General features: G+C 43.3%; 2 protein-coding genes across 4 annotated transcripts in view; both read right to left on the reverse strand.

Annotated features, from left to right (window-relative positions):
• Positions 1 to 24,660, reverse strand: part of LOC129463211 (sulfotransferase 1C4-like) — a 48,015-nt gene extending 23,355 nt beyond the window's left edge. Inside the window, exons 1-5 of one of the 3 annotated variants that reach the window (XM_055243862.2) lie at positions 24,349 to 24,660; positions 10,533 to 10,725; positions 5,284 to 5,406; positions 3,197 to 3,294; positions 338 to 464 (exon numbers count right to left, since the gene is read on the reverse strand). In XM_055243862.2, coding sequence (XP_055099837.1) covers positions 338 to 464; positions 3,197 to 3,294; positions 5,284 to 5,406; positions 10,533 to 10,710 — 526 coding nt within the window. In that variant the 5' untranslated portion in view covers positions 10,711 to 10,725; positions 24,349 to 24,660. Of the gene's footprint in view, positions 1 to 328; positions 465 to 3,196; positions 3,295 to 5,283; positions 5,407 to 10,532; positions 11,010 to 24,348 lie in introns of those variants that run through there. The other 2 variants (XM_055243860.2, XM_055243861.2) reach the window with 2 other exon arrangements.
• The window catches only part of SULT1C2 (sulfotransferase family 1C member 2), a 34,963-nt gene continuing 22,319 nt past the window's right edge, over positions 12,130 to 24,773 (reverse strand). The window contains exon 8 of the mRNA XM_063616664.1: positions 12,130 to 15,553. Coding sequence (XP_063472734.1) covers positions 15,540 to 15,553 — 14 coding nt within the window. The 3' untranslated portion in view covers positions 12,130 to 15,539. The remainder of the gene's footprint in view (positions 15,554 to 24,773) is intronic.

Raw genomic sequence — 24,773 nt, forward strand, 5'->3', positions numbered from 1 at the left:
TGTTACCAAGCTTATAGGGTTGCTCTAAAGATTAAACAAGTTAATGCATGTAAAACATTTAACATAGGCTTAGAGTTGGGACCTTCTTTTATAGCTGGCTTGCCTATAATACTGATTTGACTTCATTCAGAGGATATATTGCAATTGGAAGCAAATCCACTGACCACAGATGACAGCCAGGGCTAGCCACATCTCTCAAGATGTTGCCTCTAGTCCTTCCCTCCAAGAAAATCTGAGCCCCTTCTACGGATGAATTTTGTTTCCCAAGGAGAATTTGATGAGGAAAGCTTATCCTCTGCAGACATAGGTGAAGGCTGGTTTCATGCACTTGGCTCACTGTTGCCTGCCAGGAATGTTTCAAAGTACTCATCCCAGTTTCCCGGGTCAGGGAGTGCTTTGTTCATCCTTTGAAAATGGTAATAGGACACCAGGTTATCCTTGGCATTTCTTGCCACATAGATCATCTAAAATGGTGAGAGGAAACAAAATAAATGATAGAACAAGTTAGAAATTGGGCATTCAGTGTGCACAGCATATGTGTTCTGGTAACCATGTCCTGAAAGTCATGAATGCATCTTTGTTCTCTTCCGCTTATCATCCAGCAGCCAGAATGATCTTGTAAAAATGCAAATCAGATGATGTTGCTTCCCTGTGTAAAACTTGTCAATTTCTGTACCTTGTTCTTATGATTAAGTTCAAAGTTCTCAACCTGGTGTTCAGAGTCTGTGTAATCTCGCCCTCTGATTCCCTTTGCTTACTCTTCCCTGGTCACACTTACCTTCCCTTCTTCTGTGGTAGTGCTGATTTCATGGCTGTCCTATAATGTTTCTGGTTGTCCTTCTTTGGTGTGTCCTGCTCTGCCATTCTACTCTTAAATCAGGGTGTCTTAAAATGATGACCTTCAAGAGGTCTGTCCTTCCCTCTAAAAGTGTATGCAAAATTTTTTATAGATATGTACTTTGTCAGGAGTACATATCTCCTGACACAACTTTCTGTAGATTCTTGATGGGGTTTATGATCACTAAAAGTTTGAAATCTTTAAATGTTGGCCTTCTTTAGTGCTCTGCCTGGGGCCTACTTTTAGTTTCACTATATTTGCTTTTCCTGTTTTTTTTTTTTTTGTTATCTGTTTCTGTTGTGATAAATTTCATAAGTTTATGACTCACGAATTTGTTTCTAGTACATGTCTGTCTCCCGAGCTAGAGACTCATGTATCTGTATCCCTACCTGAATGTTCTGCATGCATTTTAGACTCGATGAGTTCAAAATTCAATTCATCTTCACGCAATCTAACTGCTCCTCTTTTATGATCTCTTTCCATTAATGGTACCACCATCAACAGTTACAGTGACAAAATCATACAAGATGCTTCTTTTTCCATTTCTTCCATAGCCAGCCCTTGAGAGATCTTATAAATTCTATCTGTTGTGTGCATTTGGAATTCATTTTCTCACTGCCTCTGCCTTAACCCAAGCCTTTTAAATTCTTTTCCTGGACTATTGCCACCATCTCCTCACTGGTATCCTGTTTTCAGTCTTGCTCCAGTTCTGTTCACCCCTCCCCATCACCACATCCCCCAGGGGAGCTTTCTAAAATGTAAATGGGATAATGTCACTTCCTTGTTCATTTCACATTCTTCAGTGGGATCCAGGTAGCCTACAGGTTAAGTCCAAACATCTTAGCAGGCAAGGCTGTGCAACAGGGCATCTCTGGCTCCTTCCCACCTCTCATGCTTCTTTTCTGGCCTTGGGCCTATTTTCGTAAGTCTTGGCTTCTGCTCTTTCAGTAACATGGAATGTCCTTCCCTCTCTTATCACTTGACAAATTTATGTCTGTTCTTTATGCCCTGACTCCTCTGTCACTTTTGTTGACCCTCCTTTTCAAGAAGTTTCATACTCCCCATTTTCTGCTCCCATGACACTTTTCCTGGTTCTTAATCTCTCATTGATAAGGGTGGGCTCAGTATATACCTACTTCAAGAAGAGAGAACCAACATCTACTAGGTTTAGTTCTGAGCCTCTTAGCCTCTTAATAATGCTATAAGGTGGAGGTACCTGAGCATGCTTTTGGTACTTGCTAGATTGCTGTTATAGTTATTCTTATTTTACTGACCCTCCTATCCCAGGCCTGGCTCTATTTGTACTAACAATATGTTTCCATTTTCTTTCAGTCATTCAGCCACCCCTGCCCCCCAGACTCCAGATCTACATAGGAAGATCCACTAGGGTCAGTAAGGTAGAGTGAGTAAGACCCTGGATGTACTCTAGAGAACTAGAGACAGTAAAGATGTGGATCTTGGCAAGCTGTCAGAGGGAACAGAACACCACATGGAAAGGGAGGGTGGGGACTGCTTTACCTTAGTGCCAAGGCCCATTTATAGACCCTCCCTGTAAAGGAGCACTTTTTTAGATTGAAAGGCAATAAATGGTCTCTTGGTGCTCTGAAAGAGTTAAAAAAATTCCTTAGTGACCAATTTAAGACATACATGAAAATGCATCTGTGCCCCTGTAGGCTTCAATATGGAAAATAAATTTGATGTTTACAAAAATTTGACTTTCATCAGGTCTCAGAATGACTAGGGCTCGCAGCTTGTAGGCACCTTTAGATGTTTGCAAGAGATATCTGTCTCTTGCAAGTGAGATAAAGTGAGAGGATAGGACAGCATATAATTTTTTAAGATTCCTTCAGTGCCACTTTCTGATCATTTAAATACTCATTATCTTAAGACTTGTGGGAGGCCAACTACATAGAAGCTTTGGAAGACTTCTGTGGTTATAGGAGGCATAGAGTAGGTGGTGTAGAGTAACAGAAAGAGCATGGGCTGTTGGGTAGTGAAGAGGTAGATTTGCAGCCCATCTCTTCCACCTTCCGTGTGTTTGTCATTGGACAAGTTATGTAACACCTCTGGGCTACAATGTGCTCAGGTACCTCTACCTTATAGCATTATTAAGGGGCTAAGATGCTCAGAAACGAGCCTAGTATATGTTTATCCTCTCCTTCTTCTTGATATAGGTATATGCTAAGCACATCCTTATCAATGAGAGATTAAGAACATGGAAGATGATAGTAGGTTCCATAATCTGCTCCTGGCAGACACAATGTAGGGATGGCTGGGCAATGGTTATGATACAATAAACTGCTCCCTATGTTCTCATGAGGAAAATTTGTCTCTGAATATTTTCTGTTTTAAGCTTACCTTACAGTTTTCCTCCCAGAAGGATGGAGGCAGCAGTCGTACAGGAAGATGAGTTTTCAGGGTCCTTGGGGAAGGCATTGCATTAGCCTGGTCGATCCCTGCAAAAATTTTCCTGGCTATTCTTTAATTTTTAAAAAAGTTTTAATTTTTATGCAGTTGATCTTTTCAGTTTTTTCCTAATGGCTTCCGGGTTTTGTGCCATGTTATGCCTTCTTCACCCCTAGATGATAAGAAACCATTTCTCCCTATTTTCTTTTAGTACTTAGCACTTTGTATTTCCTTTCATACCTCTGATTTTTTGCTACATTGGCCTTCATTTGGTATATTATTTACTGTTAAGTGTCCTCTCCATTTCTCATCCCATTGGCCTTTAGAAATTACCACAGTTCCGCTTGGCAACAAGGGATTGTTGGCACCAATGCAAATGAGGACAATGAGACCACATTGGCAGAATTTAGATTGCATGGTGATCATCCAGGTGACCCAGAATGTGTTTACTTTATGTATTTTTTAATTATCATGAAAATAAAATCATAATTAAGAAATTGTTTTAGAGGTCTTGAGGACTTTCAAAGATGTGTCCACAGATGGCCTCCAGGGTAAAACCCAGATCACTTAGTATAGACTAGAACACTTTTCAAAACCTGTTACCCATTATATTTAACCCTTATTTTGGCCATTTTTCTCAAGCACACTGGTATGACACCAAATGCGTGGTTTGGAAAACCTGGCACATGTTAGTCTAGTTCCCCCCATCGTACCCCTCCACCCACAAAAAGGGAATGAGAGAGAAGACAACGAGCAAGATTTGGTTTTAGGCCATTAGTTTGTTCATTCATTTCCCAAAGATGAGGTCAGAAGTCAATTGTTCAGATGGAACTAGAATGGATTTCTGTAGAAAAAGTCTAATTAAAGATGACCAGGTACCAATGCTGGTCCAACCTGGACTATTTAATTCCACTCTATCCCTCAGATATGTATAGCTGGAGTCCATATAGGAGACACACACACATCCACGCACACTGCATAGCTTAGTGGTTGAGAGCATGAACTTAGGAAACAGAATTCCTGGGTCCAGATCTTGGCTCTGCTACCTATTAATTGTGGACCTTCAGCAATCATAATCCCTCTGTATCTCAATTTCTTCACATATAACCTGGAAGCTACCTCACAAGTTGTGAAGAATAAGTGAGTTAATATGCAAAAACTATTTAGAATAATGCCAGCCATTTAAATGTCCATCAATGATAGACTGGATAAAGATAATATGGCACATATACACCATGGAATATTATGCAGCCATAAAAAAGATGAGTTCATGTCCTTTGCAGGGACATGGATGAAGCTAGAAACCATCATTCTCATCAAACTAACACAAGAACAGAAAACCAAACACCACATGTTCTCCCTCATAAGTGGGAGTTGAACAATGAGAACACATGGACACATGGAGAGGAACATCACACACCAGGGCCTGTTGGGGGGCAGGGGACTAGGGGAGGGATAGCATTAGGAGAAATACCTAATGTAGATGATGATGTGTGCAGCAAATCACCATAGCACATGTATACCTATGTAACAAACCTGCACATTCTGCACATGTACCCCAGAACTTAAAGTATATATATAGAAAAAGAATAATGCCTGACAAATGGTATGTGCTATGAAAATCTTAGCTATGACTATGACACTTATTATTTTTTCATGGGAAGTGCATGGCTCATCCCAAATTTGAATCTGTGGTCCTTGGTGCCAGATGTCTTTGGCACTGACCCTGGGGTGCCACATGAGCAAGCCGGGACTCTGTTGGGTGAGAACTGTGTAGCTAATGCTTGGCACTTGTAACTGGTTGAATACTTTGTTTAATTGCGAGATTGTACCTCTCTATTGTTCAGTGTTGAAGCGAAATACGTTAGGTGAAAGGATCTATCTAGATTAGCACAAGAAAAGTTATTTTTCATCCAGTACTTAGAATTAGGGATTAAAGGGAGTTTTTCCCCACCAGAATATGTTTGACTTTCATACTGTCTACTCTTGAATTGTTCATCTTTATGCGAGGACTGTGGGTGTGTAAATGGAAGACTTACCACAGTGTGTCATTCTTATCCACTCCAGGAAAGGGTGTCGAAGTTGAATGGAAGCGCACCTGCTTTTCTCAATATCGCCATCATTTTGTATCAGATCTACAATTTCCTGTGTCCAAGTGGTTCCTGAAAGAGAATAGAATAAAGATCTGAGAAACTGATTATTGCTTTTCTGCAACTTAGAAGTTAGAAACGTGCTATAAAAAATTAATTTGCCTGTTAATACCTCACTTATGTTGCTTACAACATTGAATTAAAACCAACTATTAAGATAATCTTTTCCTCACCAGAAAGGTTAAGGGTAGAAATGTGACTTCTTTATTTTTGTACTCCAATGATGTACTTAAAAAATCTGAATATGCATTGGTATTTCTATAAAACAATAATACAAATAATTATTATATGTAACAACAGGGATTATTTAAAAAATTTCCATTTGAAGAAAATCACAGAAATTCCCAAACCCCAACTTTTACCATTAAAAGCTCTGGCTGCTAATAAGTAGTCTAGTTTTTTTTCCTTGGATTAATTTTATTTTTTTATTTTTTATTTTTTTTAGAACCAAGGAACTGACACAATGTCCATAATAAGAAAAAGAAGGAAAAGTAAGAATTTCAAATAATCTGCAAACTGAAAAAATGAGATTGAATGAATTCCTCTTTCAAAGGCAAAGAAAAGTTAAACAGTGGCTTCTACAAGAAAGGTGAACTCCTTGTAAATGAAAAAATGACGTTTGCTGCACTCGAGGGTAAAATTTGTTTCTCTTCAAGGTCTCGTCTGCGATCTCCTTCCTGATTCTGGGGCTTTCTTGGACTGGGCCCTGGCTTCTGCAGTGTCTGTCCTCAGAAAGTGCATCCTTGTTTGGCTTCTGGGACGCTTGGCTGACCTGGTCCTGTTTTTCTGTGGGGAAGCATGGATTGGATGTGTGTGGGGCTGTGGAATCAAATGGACTCGACTCCTATATACGATGTATGCGTTGGGTGGTTTCAGATGAATTACGTAAACCTGATTTATATTAATGATTCTCACGTGGTTTTGTGAGTTGGAAGAGAAAATAGGCAGAATCCAGCTTGCCATAGGCGCTAAAGAAGTGGTAGCTGTCTTCATGTTTTGAGGGTGTTAGTGTACATCCTGAGGGCCAGAGCTAGAACAGATGGGACCACCGTGCTCAGGGAAGCCCTGGGGAAGAAGGTGCCATTCTCATCATGGCTCCCCCATACCAGTTTTCTGTGATCCTGGTCTCCTTTTCCTAGTACCCTGATAGAGGTACCTGGGTGCAGTGCCATGGCTCTGGCCCCACGTTTATACTATGCCCTTGTGCCAGCTGCTCAGCTCCTGGTCAGTTTCTACTCTGTACTAAAACCAGTTTCTCTTTCTGCCCTTCTGGGGTCAGCACTGGCTTCATCTTCGAACCTTTGTTGCCTCCTGATGATGTGCTGTCCTAATTCCCAATCCACACTGCTTTGGCAGTTCCAGAGAGCCCTTCTCCACATAGGCTAGCTCTGCTTTTTCCTCTCAGCTCTGAGCATGGAATTTGGGCCTTGCTTGCCTGTAGCCTCTCACAGGAAGTCCTGGGTGCCTCATCCTCCAGACTCCACCTTTGTAATTGGCTCTGCTGTCGTAGATGCTGTGAGCATCTCAGGAAACCTGGGCTCCCTCAGTGGCCCCTGACCCTATTCCTGTTTGGCCCACACTGTGCAAGGGCTTCTGCCAGACCTCCTTGCCTCACATTCCAGACTTGCTCCCAACTCAGCCTGCTGACAGGGCACCTTGCATCATGAGTCGTACTCACCAGTAACTGCCTCCCTCTTGCCCTGGGGAGCTGAGTTCCACTAGATTATGCTTCTCAGTCACCACTATGGACTAGTTTCCAGCACAAGTTGATGTCTGCTTTTCCGTGGACTCCACCAACAAGGTGGCAATTCCAGGCACAGTTGTTGACCTGAATGGCAACTCAGAAAGCCATGGCATGGCTCAGGCAAGCTGTGGCAAGGGCTGTGCTCTACGGCTATTCATGGATATTGTAAAAGGCGCCGGATGCACAGCCCAGATTTTGCTTCTGAAAGGAAGTGTTTATTCCATCAGCTGCTGGGGATGCTGCTGGCAGATGGCCCGCAGCTATTCAGCCCTTTCCAGGTCCCTTCCTGGGACATCTTCCATCCAGGGACTGGCTGACACTCTGCTCCCCTCTCCCCAGCTGGGATGGAACCAACTTTGCAGGGCCATCCCAGCTTCAGATCATCCCATAGGAGGCGTTTTGCTAGGACTGAGTTGAAGCTCAACTTCTCCCTCTGGACAATCCTGCTTTCTTCCCTTTACTTCCAGAGGGAGTGATCCCAGGAGCACTCCCTAATAAACATCTCACATACTTACCTTCAACTCAGAATCTGCTTCCTGGGAAGAAAAGGGGCTCGTTTGGGAGTGAGGATCATGATTTCAGATTACGACAGGCTGACTTACTTAGGTAAGTAGTAGATGGGGCCTGGAACCTAGCATCTGGGATGGCTTGTGTTTTGTAGGGTCACTGTAACCTTCCAACTTACCCAGGGCAATACAGCTTGATTCTGTTGTCCTAGATTAATTATTAACAGTGTCTCTTTCTATATCAGATGACTTAGTTTGGAGGATAAATGATGAAGTTACCACAGCATCAGGTCAGCTGTTTCCTGCATGTCTCAAGTATCTGTCATGCCCTGTAGCTAGTCTCAGAAAAAATGCTCTTTCTCATTTTCCAGATTTGAGCTGGGAAAATGCTCAGTTCTCATGAGTCTCAGGAGATAAACTTCTCACTCGAATGAAGTTCTCTTTTCATAATTATTTCCCACTTGTAGCATAGTATTTCTTCTACCACATTGATAAGTGTTATCCTAGAGGGAAGTTACTAAGAGTATGACCCTGGATAACTTGACTTGCTTTGTAAAAAAGGCTGTTCAAGTTTTCAGGGGATAATCCTGCCTCCAGGAGAGTCAAATAGAATCTGTGTTGATACAACTGACAACTTGAGGAAAGAAAACCCACTAGTCATTCCAGGCTGTGGCTGGGGCTGTTTACAAGCACCAAGTGCAGTGCCCATCTGACAGCCATGTGATTAATTCGATCAAAACAGGCACTCAGTTCAGATCTTTCTGGCTCAAAGATTCACTCCACTGGTTACCAGGACACTACCCACTTCTGACTTCTTCTCTGTCCAACAACTAAGTGAGAAAGCTTCTTGGGGTTTGGTCCTGTGCCCTCTTTTTCCTCTATGCTTTCTTCTCATGTGATTTCATTCATTCCCATTGCTTTGAACACCATCTTTAGTAGACACTGTTGGTGGCTTCCTCAGATCCCCTGTACCAGCCTCTTGCACCCGCTCACCTCCTCCATGGCTGTGAGCTTTGGCCGCTCATGTCTCTCAGCTACCTGCTTTGCTAGAGAAGTGTCTTCCTCTGAAGGGAGGCTCCTAATGGAGAAAGTCTCCATTCTTCTACTCCTTCCCCTCCTGCCCTAACCACATCAGGGCAAGGCTTTACCCAATGCCACATCTTTACTTGGCCCCTTCCCTTCCCCTATCCTATACATACCATTACTGGTTTTTTTTTTTTTTTTTTTTTTCCTAAAGAGCAGCCTTCCAATAAATCACGTGTACCTGAATCCTTGCCTCAGGCTCTGCCGTAGGCCATTTAACCTGAGATTTCACTATCTGTAGCAACTCCAGTTATATCTTAAGCCAGAGTGGGCTTCCCTCTGTGCTGTATTTCTGACAGCCCCTTGACGTCAACACTTAGTGGTCTAAAGGTCACCTCAAACTTAACATATCCCAAACTGAGCTGTAGTTTAACCTGCCCACCTCCTGCATAGGCTCCATGCCTCTCCCTCTCCCAGGCTTTCCCATCCCAGCACAAGAGGCCACTCACTTGATAAAGCCAGAAGAGAGTCACCCACAAGTCATCACTTCCTCTCGGGTCTCAAGTAATTTTACCTCCAAAATACCTCAATTTTTCTCTCACTCTTCATTTGCACTCTCACCTCCTTAGTCCAAGCTACTTTCTTTCTCTTCTGGAAATGGCAACACACACACATCTTGTGTTCCCCAGTCCATTTTTGACCCCTTTCAATCCATTCAACTGCCTAATAGATGCCCTGGCCCCTCTCAGACCTGGTCCTCGCTGGACTTCCCTGAGTCAGTTCTTGGCACTGGCATCCACCTGATCATTCCAGCCCCAAAGCTCGTCTCCTGTCTTTCTCTCACCCCCCATCTATCAGTAAGTCCTACTGCTCCTGTCTGCATATGGAAACCTTCCTCTCCATGCTCTCTGTTATGGGCTAACTTGTGTGCCCCCCCAATTTAATATGTTGAAGTTCTCACCGACAGTACCACAGAATGTGACCTTATTTGGAGATAGAGTCTTTATAGAGGTAATCAAATAGAAATGATGTCATTATGATGGCTCTAACCCAGTATGACTGATGTCTATATAAAAAGGCAGAATTTGGAGGTAGATGTGCACACATGGAGAGTGCAATGTGAATGTGAAGATGCCATATACCTGCCAAAGAGAGAGGCCTGGAACAGTGCCTTTCCTCACAGCCCTCGAAAGAAACCAAGTCTGCTGATACCTTGATTTTGGACTTCTGGCCTCTCAAACTGTGAGACAATAAATATCTATTGTTTAAGCCACTGAGCTAGTGGTACTTTGTTTCATAGCCAGAGCAAACTGATAATACATTCCCTATGTAATAATCACAGTAGCTCAGAGTTTCAGAGTACTAATTCCTTAACCTAAATTAGGACCCCCCAATGTTCTCTCATTACACCCTCTACATTTCTTTCTAAGATCTTATCACAGGTAATCAAAATTCTGTGAAATGATTTGTTTAATGGTTTAATGTTCTTCTCTAGACTGTACTGTAAATCTCTGCAGGACAAAGATAACAAACATTTTACCGATCACTATGCTTGGTGCCAGTCTCTGGCATTTAGAAGATTCTTGATAGGTAATTGTTGAATGAAAGAAAAAAAATGAATAACATGGATTTTTTTAATCTGAAGAATCTGCTTTGACTAGTTATATATTTTTGATATACCAACTACTCTATCTCTAAAAAAATCCCTATAGTTTTATAGAAAAATCTTAGATCCTTTGCCGTTCTGTCTGATTTATAGACAAGGACACTTCCTTCCTCTGCTCTTTGACTTTACTACATGACCCCATAAGGTGCTGATACATGCTCCAACTTCTACTTCCCTCTTCTCATGTACATGTACATACCTGCTTTGGGGTAAGAAGCAATGAGCAGGTCATCAGGCTTGGCTTGGAAGTTCCAGATCTTATCCCAGAAATCGCATACTTTCTTTTGAAGAATGATTCCATTCACTTGGGAAAATTCTTCTCGGGGTAACAAGCCCCATTCTAACTCACTTGTCTCCTCCACCTTATCCTTAGCCATTCCTTCCACCGTGGTCTTGGGCACCAGCAAGGGAAAGTAAAAAGTAAATGAAAGTCGAGATTCACATGGGTTTTATGTATTCAGTGCTTTGGGCACAGAGCTCTGGTCACTCATTACAGGTAAATATGTTCAGGCAAACAGAGACAATTTGCATGACTCCTGGGTAGAACTGGAACAAAATCTTCAGCATTGTGCCAGAATAGGCCTCACTCTTTCTACTGGTGAGATTCTGGCAGGGCTGCACCTCTGTACTGCCAGGAGGAAGAACAGCAGTGGGGCACCAGTCTAGGGGCCTGCCCAAGTCCAGGAGGTCACTTCCTGGTCCTGTGGATGCCCATGGAGATGGGGAATTGAGAGAAAATATTGAAGGAATGCCTGGAGCAAGCCTCCAGGAATTCCCTTCCTTCTTCCTTCTCTTCACCTGGAGTTACTCTCCCTACAGAAAGGAAAGTGATCCTCCCTTCTGGGTTTGGTTATCCATGGAGATTTGGAGAAACACCTTCCCCAGACCCAGGGAGACCCATGCTTCTATTGACATATCACATGCTAGGTGCCCATGTTAGGTTCACATGCTGTCAGCTGGGACAGTCCAGCTGGGAATTCCATCCCAACTTCCAAGACTGACTTAGAGAGTTACCTAAATCTCAGGTCTGTTTCTGTTCTGTGAGAGGTTAGACTGCAATATTTGAGGACTATTATTACAACGAGTTTTTTTTTTTATATTGAGGCACAGTTTACATGCAGACAAATGCATAAAGTGTAAGTTTATGTCTTGATGAATTTATACTTCTATATGCACCCACATAACTACCATTTAGATCAAGATATAGGACATTCCCATTGCTTCGGACAATTCCCTCATGCTCCTTCCCAGGCGATGCTGCACCAGTGCCCCACACTCAAGGCAGAGGCTGTTCTGACTTTTGTCACCATAGTTTAGTTTTGTCTGTTCTTAATCCTCAAATTAATGGAATCATACATTATGTACTCCTTTGTGTCTGGCTTTGTTCTTTCAACATAATGTATTTGAAATTCATCAAGTATCAGCAGCAAGTATCAGTAGTTCATTTATTTCTATTGCCATATACTATATCACTGAATGAATATACCAGAATTTTTTACTCAATTCTTATTTTCATGGACATATAGGTTGATACCAGTTTTTGGTGATTATGAATATGAATAGAGCTTCTATGATATTTTCACACTTTTTTTTGGGGGGTGGGGGACAGATGCATTCTCTCTTGTTCTCTTGGGTGTATGACTATGATTTGAATTGCTGGATCATTGGTATATTTAACCTTTGTGGAAACTTCCAGTTTTTCCATATGTAGACAATGACACTTCAGTTAATGACATCAAAAGAGCTACCTGACCACCTGTCTGAATGATCTCTAAGTGCTTTTTCTTTTTTTTTTTTTTTTTTTTTTTTTTTGAGACGGAGTCTTGCTCTGTCGCCCAGGCTAGAGTGCAGTGGCGCAATCTCGGCTCACTGCAAGCTCCCCCTCCCGGGTTCACGCCATTCTCCTGCCTCAGCCTCTCCGAGTAGCTGGGGCTACAGGCGCCCGCCACCACGCCCGGCTAATTTTTTTCTATTTTTTAGTAGAGACGGGGTTTCACCATGGTCTCGATCTCCTGACCTCATGATCCGCCCGCCTCGGCCTCCCAAAGTGCTGGGATTACAAGCGTGAGCCACCGCGCCCGGCCTCTAAGTGCTTTTTCTAATTCTGAGATTCTGGCTCCCTGGTAGTGTGGGAGGACTGGCAGCTCCTTATTTATGTCACTTAGCTGCTGGCTCAGCCAGCTGTGTGCCTTATCGGGGCTGTAAGTTCCACTCAGTTTGAAATGAGTGGCTGCTGAACAATGGGCCACAGAACAAATGGGCCCTGCCACTGTGTTGGAGAGGCAGATTTTTCCAGGGACCACCTCTGCTGGGATTTCTCTCAGCATTTAGATTAACTCAACCCAAGCAAGGGTGCTTCCCTCAGTCATGTTGAAGGGATTTTAGAGCTCATACTACTTCATTTACTTTCTAGAATGTGTCACCTGGCATGCTGGGCATTGGCACTAACCACACCTTTCAAACAAACCATTATAAAGGCCATCAGAGAAACATTGCCTCAGTTGGTTAGATGGAGAGAATTCTACCAAGTTCACAATAGCCGCTGTGGCATCCCACTCTCAGTCGTTTTGCAGCCTCAGCTGCAGTCACTGCCGCTGCTCCTGAGAGCCCTTGCAGGGGCTTTGAGACTTCAGAGAAGACCTGCCACCTGGAGTCTCCAGCAGAAGGAGGAGAGGAAGTGTTTGCCAACAATAGTAAGTCTATTGATTTATTTTAGGTAAGTTTAGATTTTTATTTATTTATTTTTTATTTTTTATTTTTTTTTGAGATGGAGTTTCACTCTTTTTGCCCAGGCTGGAGTGCAATGGCATGATCTCGGCTCACTGCAACCTCCACCTCCCAGATTCAAGCGATTCTCCTGCCTCAGCCTCCTGGGTAACTGGGATTACAGGCATGCGCCACCATGCCCAGCTAAGTTTGTATTTTTAGTAGAGACGAGGTTTCACCATGTTGGACAGGCTGGTCTCGAACTCCCACCCTCAGGTGATCCACCTGCCTTGGCCTCCCAAAGTGCTGGGATTATAGGCATGAGCCACTGTGCTCGGCCTGGGTTTTTTTTTTTTACATGAGAATATATTTTATATTTACATATATACATTTATATTTACACGCACACAAACACACACATTAGGTTGAACTATTGAAATGGCCATTTTTGAGCTTAAAAAGGTCAGCTATTGGCTGGCCTATTTATAAAGTTATTGCCTCTCATGTCCTAGTTCACGTGTCTCGGGTTTTCTTTGAGATGCTGGGCTGGGACTCTGCCATCTGTGTTTCCACTGGGCCAGCTGGTGCGTCTTCTCTGAGTCTCTGCTCACAGGGAGACTGAGAGACAAAAGGAGGAGTAGGGACTTGCTCTCTTCACTGCCTTCTTGCTCCAGTGAGTGGTATCCGCGAGATAATTCACTTCCTGTAGCAGCAGCAGAGTCCAGTGTGCAGATCACTTCAGAGTCAGTATCTTCATAGTGTCCTCAGGGACAGAGCCCTGGCCAAGTTGTGCTCCTTCCCCAGGGGTGGGGGTTTTCTCCACATGCCCCTCCTCCAAGATCCTGTTTCAGTAATTCTCATCTTTCTGAAGTTGCTGCCTCTGTGATTCTTGAATGTTTGCTTTCTTTTTTAATACCAATTTCAAATGACTCAACCTAGTATTTGCACATCTGAATTTAACAGTAAATCATAAATATAATGGTCACTCTAACAAAGGGAGAATATTGCTCCCTTTTCAGTGATAGGCAGATGCTTGGCCTATCACTGAGAGAGAGTAAGAGTAAGAGATTTATTGAGGGACAACGCTTGTGAGGGATTTATAAATGAGCAGGGCTGTCAGAGCCTGGTGTAGTAGTAACCCCTGTGGAGAAGGGCAGGAAAGAGGGAAGGAAGGAAGACTGGGTAGGCAAAGTCTTAGACTGGTTTAGCTCTCAGAAAACTTTAGCAAAGCTGTCGGGGGGTTCTCCTGCCAAGCACCCATCAGAGAAGATACTCTTCCTGGGAAGGACAGGGCCAGGTGACAGGTGGAAGAACGTGGCCAGCTGACCTCAGGACCTCGAAACTTTGGTTTGGAGACTTAACCACCAGACTTTTGACAAGGTTCCAAATTTCTTTTACAACTATTCAGTCAGTTTGTGAAGAATGTTGAGCCCAGCTCCTTAGCTAACAAAACGATTTTATTTTCCAGGGGCATGCAGAGAGGAAAGGGTAATTTACAGTTCTTGCCTGAACATTTGAGCAAGCTCAGGAAGTCATTTCTAGAGAAAAACAGTGATAAGGGGAATAAAAACTGGAAGATAGGGTAATAAAATTGCCCCTGTGTAGTATAGACTTTGTCTCTCTCTTTAGAGCTCCGTGTGGAAGGTCAGAGAAGAGTCAGCCATTTTCCTCCCTAGTCTTCATCAAATCTCTTATTCTGTGCTGCTGAGAAGTAATCCTTCCACCCTTCAATGGTCCCTTAAAAGCAGTGCAATTGTGCTTGAGAGATTGGACGGGAAGTCTATTCTGAATACTTTTTCCATAAAGTGAAACTTTAGAGATAATTAAAAAGTATAAATTCTTATTACAGGTACACATCACAATCTATTTTCTTTCAAAGACTTATTAATATTTTGAGAAAACCTCAAAATTATTGGCAGCATCATGTTAGTTAAAAAGGTAATAAGGCTGGTCATGGTGGCTCATGCCTGAACTCCCAGCATTTTGGAGGCCAAGGTGGGAGAATTGCTTGAGCCCAGAAGTTCAAGACCAGCCTGGGCAACACAGTGAGACCCTATCTGTACAAAAAATAAAAAATTTAGCTGGGCATGGTGGTGTGTACCTGTGGTCTCAGCTACTTGGGAGGCTGGAGGTGGGAGGATTGCCTTAACACAGGAGTTTAAGGTTGCAGTGAGCTGTGATTGCACCACTGCACTCCATCCTGGGTGACAGAGTGAGTTTCTATCTTTTAAAAAATGAATAAAAAGGAAATAAACATATTAATATTCTTTCCCAAAATACTAGTTATGTAGTAATATTCTTCTCAAGGAAATTCATGATGGTTGGCAGGCAGCTTTCCTCATAAATGGGGAGATGGAGTGGTCCATGATGTCACAGGTTATCATTACATAGTTGGTCATCTGGTTTTTCTTCTTACTTTCAAAAGATGTGTGCTGAGCAATTCTTTTGACAGGCTCTTCCTCTAGTTTATTCCCCATAAATTCCATTATCCTTTTGAACTTCATGTTCTGGGTTCTGTGGAGTGGGGAAGGGCCACAAGCAGTCATTAGGGGATTTGGGTGAGAGAACAAGGGAAAACAAGGAAAACAAATCTGGGAAAAGTTATTTCAATTCTCTTCATCTCGATATTTGTGATATAGTTGATCTTGCTCACCTAAACTTTACCTATTGTGCCCAGCACTGCAGCTGTGTCTCTGATGTGAGAAACTTCCCACCAGCAGAAGGATCTGGAACTCAAGGCCTGCTGTGCAGATTCTTTTGTCCCACAAGGTGATCACTTGATGTGGTGTTCTCCCCCTTCGCCTGAGAATGGGGCTTCCTGAGAGCTGGACGTCAGTGATTATTATTGCTCTTCTGGGTCTAGCCATTCAGTGGGGCTACCAGGCTCTTGTCTGGTGCTGGGGAATATCTACAAAGAGTCCTGTGATGTGACCCATATTGACGTCTCCCAGCAGTGGATACCAGCACCTGCAGGGGTGGAAGTGGCAGGGAAGTGATGTAGGCTCTGAGATTCCTTGGCTGTAGAAGACATTTAGTGTGCTAGCTTTCTCAAATGTTGGTTATGCTAGCAGCGAAGTTGTCGTGTGGGCAGACTCAGGACCGTGGTGTTGCCGGCAGTGGTGTTAGCTGTTGTTTTCTTATTTCTGGGAGCAGTGTTTTTCTGCCAAGAGTTGCTGTAATGGTCTGAGTTGAATGGCTACCAGCCCGGAGGTGGAATTTGCAAGAGAGCTCCTGCTGCAGTAGTAGTGGTGGGACATAAGCTTGCTCTAAGTTGACCAGGGTAAGTATTCTTGTTTCTCAGCTCATAGGTGGGACCATAAAGCTCTCAAGAGTTTATGTCTTTTGTGTTATGCTACTAGGGCTGGTAGAGAAATACCATCGGTTAGGGGCGGGGTTAGGCTGGTCTGAGCTTTCGGGCGGGGCTTGCCATGGCCACTGTGGGGGATGCAGGGGTGGTTCTCAGGCCAATGGGATTATGACCCAGAGGGGAGTATGGCTGTCTCTGCTGTGCAGCAGAATTCGTGGGGGAGTGGGGGATAGCCGGTAGCGAGAGGCCTCACCCAGCTCCCACGCAGTTGGTGAGGTCAGTCTCTCTCCTGCAGCGCCCTGCTTACAGTGCCTAGTTTAGATCCGGGCAGCCTGCGTAGGCACAGAACTCAGACCTGGCTCAGTCCATAGGCTTCCCTGCTGAGAAAGCAAGCACAGCTTTCCTCCTTCTTTTTTATAAATTAACCTCCATTAATACCTCACACAGTTAGGCCATGGTATTCTTTTGTTGAAAATCTATGTTAAGTATCCTCTTGAGGGGACAGGAAATGCTAGAAGTTATCTGCACTTCCCCTGTGTTTTTAGTATTCCCCATTTGGAAATGATTGGCCAGCTCGTCCTTTGACGAGTGGGAGAGGTGGGAAGAAGGAGAGGGAAAGGTGTGGCTGAGTGAAGAGAGGCAGGAAAGGGCAAGGCTGAATGGCCACGGACCAACCTCTATTCTGTGACCCTATTGATGCCCTTGACTAGGCATGTTCCCAGACCAAACCGAGGGTCAGGCTGCTTATTCTCATGGCCCAGTAATGAGATGCAGATGAACTAGGAAAGAAGAGAGTTTAATTCTGTAACTAGGTACAAGGAGAAGGCCTGGAAAATATTGCCACACCAACTCAAAATTACAGTTTTCCAGGGATTATATACCTTCTAAGCTATATGTCTACATGCAAATGTGCATTCATCCAAAGACATAAGTGATTAACGTCTTCTAATCTATAGTTAAGGTCTGAGTTTTGAAGACCTTCCTTTGGAGCCTCAGTAAATTTACTTAATCCAGATGGGTCCAGGTGCTAGGGTAATAACCCTTATCTTGTCTCCTGCTAAATCATGGAGGTTTATCGAGTTCCTTTAGACCCCCAATAAAACCTGTTTGTGGAGGTCTGGGGAGTTTCTTTAGACCACCCATAAAAACTTGTTTAATCCTTTATGGGTCCTGTTAAGAATTCCTTCATTATTTGTCATGCTTCAAGGTCCAGGAAAGGCCCAGGCGAAACTCTTTGTGGGCCTTTGTTACATTCCAGCCTTTGTATAAGGGCACTGGTTCTTTCAGCTTTTAATATTTAACCACTCAGTCAGTGCTAAAACACTTGTTAGGGAGGGCTGCCTGTTCAACTGTTAATGAGACCTGGCCTGCCACAGGCAGGGCAGAGAATACCACACCAGTCACTCTCACAAACACTTGACAACCTGACCAGCATTGGGCTAATCTCTGAGATCTCTGACTTGCAGCAACCTGCTTGGGTATGTTTACTTCTGTATTATTAAGACATTAACCAAATTGTGTCTTTTGGGTCGGATATATTGCTGCATATGAGAAACAGTCCTGATAGAGAATCTGTTAAATATCTCAGGCCACATTTTTCTTTTCAGAGAGATCTGTGAATCTCTGATAGTTTGCTTGCTGATCTGAGGCTTGGTCACCCTAATCTTTTCCTATTACTCTTTCTCTTCTCATGAATCTCCAGTGGTACTTAGCATACTAGGTACTAAAGAACTGTGTCTGCAATTAAAATGAAAAAGACCAGGCATAGTGTCTCATGCCTGTAATCCCAGTGCTTTGGGAATCCAAGGTGGGAGGATTGTTTGAGGCCAGGAGTTCTAGACCAGCCTGGGCAGCATAGTGAGACCCCATCTCTACAGAGTAAGAAATAAAAATTAGCCAGGTATGATGGTACACATCTGTGGTCCTAGCAACTCAGGATGTTGAGCCAGGAGGATTGCTTGAACCCAGGAGGTTGAGGCTGCAGTGAGCTACGATTGTGACACTACACTCCAGCCTGGGCGACAGAGTGAGACCTTGTCTTAAATTTTTTTTTTTTTATAAGGAGTGAGTATCCTGCTAGTCAACCTGAAATTCTACTTCCTGCTTTTGTAACCAGGTGTGAGAGGCTGAGGGAGGAGGCCCCCTTAACCCTTAATCCTGAAAGTCTCCACACCCATGAACAATTCCCAGCCCTCTCAACTGGAACAGTGTGGCTTCCACCCTTGTGCTGTGTGTATGGCACAGACACAGTTGACATATTGACATGGTAGTCTGAGTATTTCACCATCTTTCTTGGAGCCTGCAGGGGCTTCCTGATGCTCCTAGGATAAAGTCTAACATTCTGCTATGATCATCAAGGCCCCGTGTGACATGCCCATCTTTCTTTGGGGCATCTTGTCAGTTCTCCCTGAGCTTGTGGCTCTTCCCCTCATAGCCCTTCCTTCTTGCCCTGAAATAGCCCCCGTCACCAAGACTGCTCCTGGGTCTCCTTTTCTCTACCCAGTCTCTTGCCTAGTTAAAGCCAGCACATGCTTCACACCTAGGAAGTACCATGTCCTCTCAGGAAAGCTGTGCCGCAGGCCCCAGTCTCAGCTGATCTGCTCTGGCCTCTCGAAGCCTGAAACCATCTCACATGGCACTCTCCTCGGTTGGTGATGTGTGTCACGACTTAGTGGACTTTTGCTTCACATGCTAGACCATAAAATCCATAGGGGAAGGGCTTTGCTCACCACTGTATCCCCATTATTCACACAGTACTTGGCCATAGTACGTGTACAATTGAGAATGAACGAATGAATAAATGAAGAATGGCTGTAACTCTAAGAGGAAGGAAACATAAAATCATTTCTTTTTAGCTGCTGGTACATACTTATGGTGCAGGTATATGTGGGGAGAGGGTGTGCTAGGGCCCTTTGCATCTTAGTTTGAATACTGAATTTCCTGGGGCTAGTTCTATTTCTTGCATCTCTGTTCCTGTTAGATTGGTCCCTCCTTGCTTGAGTTGTGGACAACTGGTCGAGTTGCAAAACACTGTGCTTTACATGTGAAAAGCCATCATGGTGGCTTTTCATTCTTTTTTTTTTTTTTTTATTATACTTTAGGGTTTTAGGGTACATGTGCACAATGTGCAGGTTTGTTACATATGTATCCATGTGCCATGTTGATTTCCTGCACCCATTAACTCGTCATTTAGCATTAGGTGTATCTCCTAATGCTGTCCCTCCCCCCTCCCCCCACCCCACAACAGTCCCCGGAGCGTGATGTTCCCCTTCCTGTGTCCATGAGTTCTCATTGTTCAATTCCCACCTATGAGTGAGAACATGCGGTGTTTGGTTTTTTGTCCTTGCGATAGTTTACTGAGAATGATGTTTTCCAGTTTCATCCATGTCCCTACAAAGGACACGAACTCATCATTTTTTATGGCTGCATAGTATTCCATGGTGTATATGTGCCACATTTTCTTAATCCAGTCTATCGTTGTTGGACATTTGGGTTGGTTCCAAGTCTTTGCTATTGTGAATAGTGCCGCAATAAACATACGTGTGCATGTGTCTTTATAGCAGCATGATTTATAGTCCTTTGGGTATATACCCAGTAATGGGATGGCTGGGTCAAATGGTATTTCTAGTTCTAGATCCCTGAGGAATCGCCACACTGACTTCCACAATGGTTGAACTAGTTTACAGTCCCACCAACAGTGTAAAAGTGTTCCTATTTCTCCACATCCTCTCCAGCACCTGTTGTTTCCTGCTTTTTTAATGATGGCCATTCTAACTGGTGTGAGATGGTATCTCACTGTGGTTTTGATTTGCATTTCTCTGATGGCCAGTGATGAGGAGCGTTTCTTCATGTGTTTTTTGGCTGCATAAATTGTCCCTGTTTGCAGATGACATGATTGTATATCTAGAAAACCCCATTGTCTCAGCCCAAAATCTCCTTAAGCTGATTAGCAACTTCAGCAAAGTCTCAGGATACAAAATTAATGTACAAAAATCACAAGCATTCTTGTACACCAATAACAGACAAACAGAGAGCCAAATCATGAGTGAACTCCCATTCACAGTTGCTTCAAAGAGAATAAAATACCTAGGAATCCAACTTACAAGGGATGTGAAGGACCTCTTCAAGGAGAACTACAAACCACTGCTCAATGAAATAAAAGAGGATACAAACAAATGGAAGAACATTCCATGCTCATGGGTTGGAAGAATCAATATCGTGAAAATGGCCATACTGCCCAAGGTAATTTATAGATTCAATGCCATCCCCATCAAGCTACCAATGACTTTCTTCACAGAATTGGAAAAAACTACTTTAAAGTTCATGTGGAACCAAAAAAGAGCCCGCATCACCAAGTCAATCCTAAGCCAAAAGAACAAAGCTGGAGGCATCACGCTACCTGACTTTAAACTATACTACAAGGCTACAGTAACCAAAACAGCATGGTACTGGTACCACAACAGAGACATAGATCAATGGAACAGAACAGAGCCCTCAGAAATGATGCCGCATAGCTACAACTATCTGATCTTTGACAAACCTGACAAAAACAAGAAATGGGGAAAGGATTCCCTATTTAATCAATGGTGCTGGGAAAACTGGCTAGCCATATGTAGAAAGCTGCAACTGGATCCCTTCCTTACACCTTATACAAAAATTAATTCAAGATGGATTAAAGACTTAAATGTTAGACCTAAAACCATTAAAATCCTACAAGAAAACCTAGGCAATACCATTCAGGACATAGGCGTGGGCAAGGACTTCATGTCTAAAACACCAAAAGCAGTGGCAACAAAAGCCAAAATCGACAAATGGGATCTCATTAAACTAAAGAGCTTCTGCACAGCAAAAGAAACTATCATCAGAGTGAACAGGCAACCTACACAATGGGAGAAAATTTTTGCAACCTACTCATCTGACAAAGGGCTAATATCCAGAATCTACAATGAACTCAAACAAATTTACAAGAAAAAAACAAACAACCCCATCAAAAAGTGGGCAGAGGACATGAACAGACACTTCTCAAAAGAAGACATTTATGCGGCTTTTCATTCTTGACCCTGATTCTAACGTGTTCCAGTTGCCATGTAGTTTCCACTGGTTGTTGGAAGCCTGAATTTAAATGTGACTTATGGGTGTTTGAAAAACTCACAGTCCCATGTAATCTCACAGCATTAAACCTCAAAGCTCTTTGAAATACTAAACCTCAAAGTTGGCATGTTTAGGTCCTAGTGAGTGGAGAAAAAGGAAGCAGAAAGAGTTTAAACAAAATGACAAAGATTATTTTCTTGACCAAACTTTAGTAAGGCTTTTAACATATCTCCTATACCCCTCTGTGTAATTCTTTGAAAAATCCAGTTTTTGCAAGAAAACTATTAAGTCAATGTAGCAGGAACTCCCTACCCCCAACATCTGATCAGGTTCTTCATACTCCTCCACCACCCAGGTAATACCTAATCACCCTGGCCTATCTTTAGCAAGAAGCCTGTTGGATCACTGTAGCCAAAACCCATCCCTTTCCTTACCGATGATGTTTCCTCTTAGGAATTTTCTATCCCTCCTTCTCCACCCTTCTGCAAGGCTATAAATTCCCACTTGCCCATGTCATATTAAGAGTTGAACACAATCTCTTCCACTGCAAGACTCCATTGCCATGGTCCCTACACCTATGGAGGTGGTCCTGACTAAAATCTGCCCTACTGTGCTTTAATAAGTGTCATTGAATAATTTTTTCTTTAACAGGACCAACCAATCAACCAACCACCAACCCACCAACCAACCAACCAATTAAAAGTCAGAACTCATTTTATCTTTTGGGATCATAGCTGACCCTGGAGTGAATGATTTTTTTTTTAAAACTATCTTTGTATTAGTCCATTTTCATGCTGCTGATAAAGACATATCCAAGACTGGGTAAATTATAAAGAAAAGAGTTTAATGGACTCACATTTCCACATGGCTTGGGAGGCCTCACAAGCATGCAAGTACTAAAGAACTGTGTCTGCAATTAAAATGAAAAAGACCAGGCACAGTGGCTCATGCCTGTAATCCCAGTGCTTTGGGAAACTGAGGTGGGAGGATTCACAAGCATGGTGGAAGATGAAAGGCATGTCTTACATGGCAGCAGACAAGAGAAAATGAGAGCCAAGTGAAAGTGGAAACCCCTTATAAAATCATCAGATCTCGTGAGACATATTCACTATCAAGAGAATGGTATGGGGGAAACTGCACCATGATTCAATTATCTCCCACCAGTCCCCTCCCCCCAACACATGGGAATTATGGGAGCTACAATTCAAGGTGAGATTTATGTGAGGACACAGCCAAACCATATCATTCCTCCCCTGCCCCCTCCCATATCTCATGTCCTCACATTTCAAAACCAATCATGCCTTCCCAACAGTTCCCCAAAGTCTTAACTCATTTCAGCATTAACTCAAAAGTCTACAGTCCAAAGCCTCATCTGAGACAAGGCAAGTACCTTTCACCTATGAGCCTTAAAATAAAAAGCAAGTTAGTTACTTCCTAGCTACAGTGAGGGTACAGGCATTGGCTAAATACAGCCATTCCAAATGGGGGAAATTCGCTAAAACAAAGGGGCTACAGTCTGCATGCAAGTCTGAAATCTAGTGGGGCAGTCAAATCTTAAAGCTCCAAAATGGTCTCCTTTGACTACATGTTCATATCCAGGTTCATATCCACTGTGATGCAAGAGGTGGGTTCCGTGGTCTTGGGCAGTTCTACCCCTTTGGCTTTGCAGGGTACAGCCTCCCTCCAGGCTGCTTTCACAGGCTGACATTGAGTTCCTGTGGTTTTTCCAGGTGCACTGTGCAAGCTGTCAGTAGACCTACCATTCTAGGGTCTGGAGGATGGTGGCCCTTTTCTCATGGCTCCACTTGGCAGTGTCCCAGTCGGGACTCTTTTTGGGGGCTTCAACCCCACGTTTCTCTTCTGCACTGGCCTAGAGGAGGTTCTCCATGAGGACCCCTCCCCTGCAGCAAACTTCTGCCCAGACATCCAGGCATTTCCATACATCCTCTGAAATCTAGGTGGAGGTTCCCAAACCTCAGTTCTTGACTTCTGTGCATCTGCAGGCTCAACACCACATGGAAGCTGCCAAGGCTTGGGGCTTGCACCCTCTGAAGCCATGGCCTGAGCTCTACATTGGCCTCTTTCAGCCATGGCCAGAGTGGCTGAGATACAGGGCATCAAGTCCCTAGGGTGCACACAGCAGGGAAGGCCCTGGGCCCAGCCCATGGAACCATCTTTTCCTTCTAGGCCTCTGGGCCTATGATGGGGGGGGTTGCCAAGAAGTTCTCTGACATGGCCTGGAGATATTTTCCCCATTGTCTTGGTGATTAACATTTGGCTCCTTGTTACTTATGCAAATTTCTACAGCTGGTTTGAAATTCTCCTTAGAAAATGGGTTTTTCTTTTCTATTGCATTGTCAGGCTGCAAATTTTCTGAACTTTTATGCTGTTTCCCTTTTAAAATGGAATGCTTTTAACAGCACCCAAGTCACCTCTTGAATGCTTTGCTGCTTAGAAATTTATTTCGCTAGATACCCTAAATCATCTCGCTCAAGTTCAAAGTTCCACAAATCTGTAGGGCATAGACAAAATGCCACCATTCTTTCTTAAAACATAGCAAGAGTTACCTTTACTCCAGTTCCCAACAAGTTCCTCATCTCCATCTGAGACCACCTCAGCATGGATTTCATTGTCCATATTATTATAAGCTACTTTGGTCAAAGCCATTCAACAAGTCTCTGGGAAGTCCCAAACTTTCCCACATTTTCCTGTCTTCTTCTGAGCTCTCCAAACTGTTCCAACCTCTGCCTGTTACCAAGTTCCAAAGCAACTTCCACATTTTTGGGTATCTTTATGGCAGCACCCCCCTCTGCCAGTGCCAATTTACTTTATTTGTCTATTTTCACACTGCTGATAAAGACATACCCAAGACTTGGTAAATTATAAAGAAAAAGAGGTTTAATGGACTTACAGTTCCACGTGGCTGAGGAGGCCCCACAATTAGGGCAGAAGGTGAAAAGGCATGTCTTACCTGGTGGCAGACAAGAGAGAATGAGAGCCAAGTGAAAGAGGAAGCGCCTTATAAAATCATCAGATCTTATTCACTACCATGAGAACTGTATGGGGAAAACCACCTCAATGATTCAATGATCTCCCATGGGGACCCTCCCACCACATGTTGGAATTATAGGAACTACAATTCAAGATGAAATTTGGGTGGGGACACAGCCTAGCCATATCAACATTACTTCCTTATACAACAAAATTATTTTCAGTGTTAATCATGAATAGAGACAAATAATAATAATAGTAAAGAAATGTCATCAGTGAAAGTTTTCTTTTATTCAACTTTGTGTATAGACTCAACGCCAGTAAAAAAAATCAGAATGCCAATTT

This window comes from Symphalangus syndactylus, chromosome 14 (assembly GCF_028878055.3).
Source record: "Symphalangus syndactylus isolate Jambi chromosome 14, NHGRI_mSymSyn1-v2.1_pri, whole genome shotgun sequence".
NCBI lineage: Eukaryota > Metazoa > Chordata > Mammalia > Primates > Hylobatidae > Symphalangus > Symphalangus syndactylus.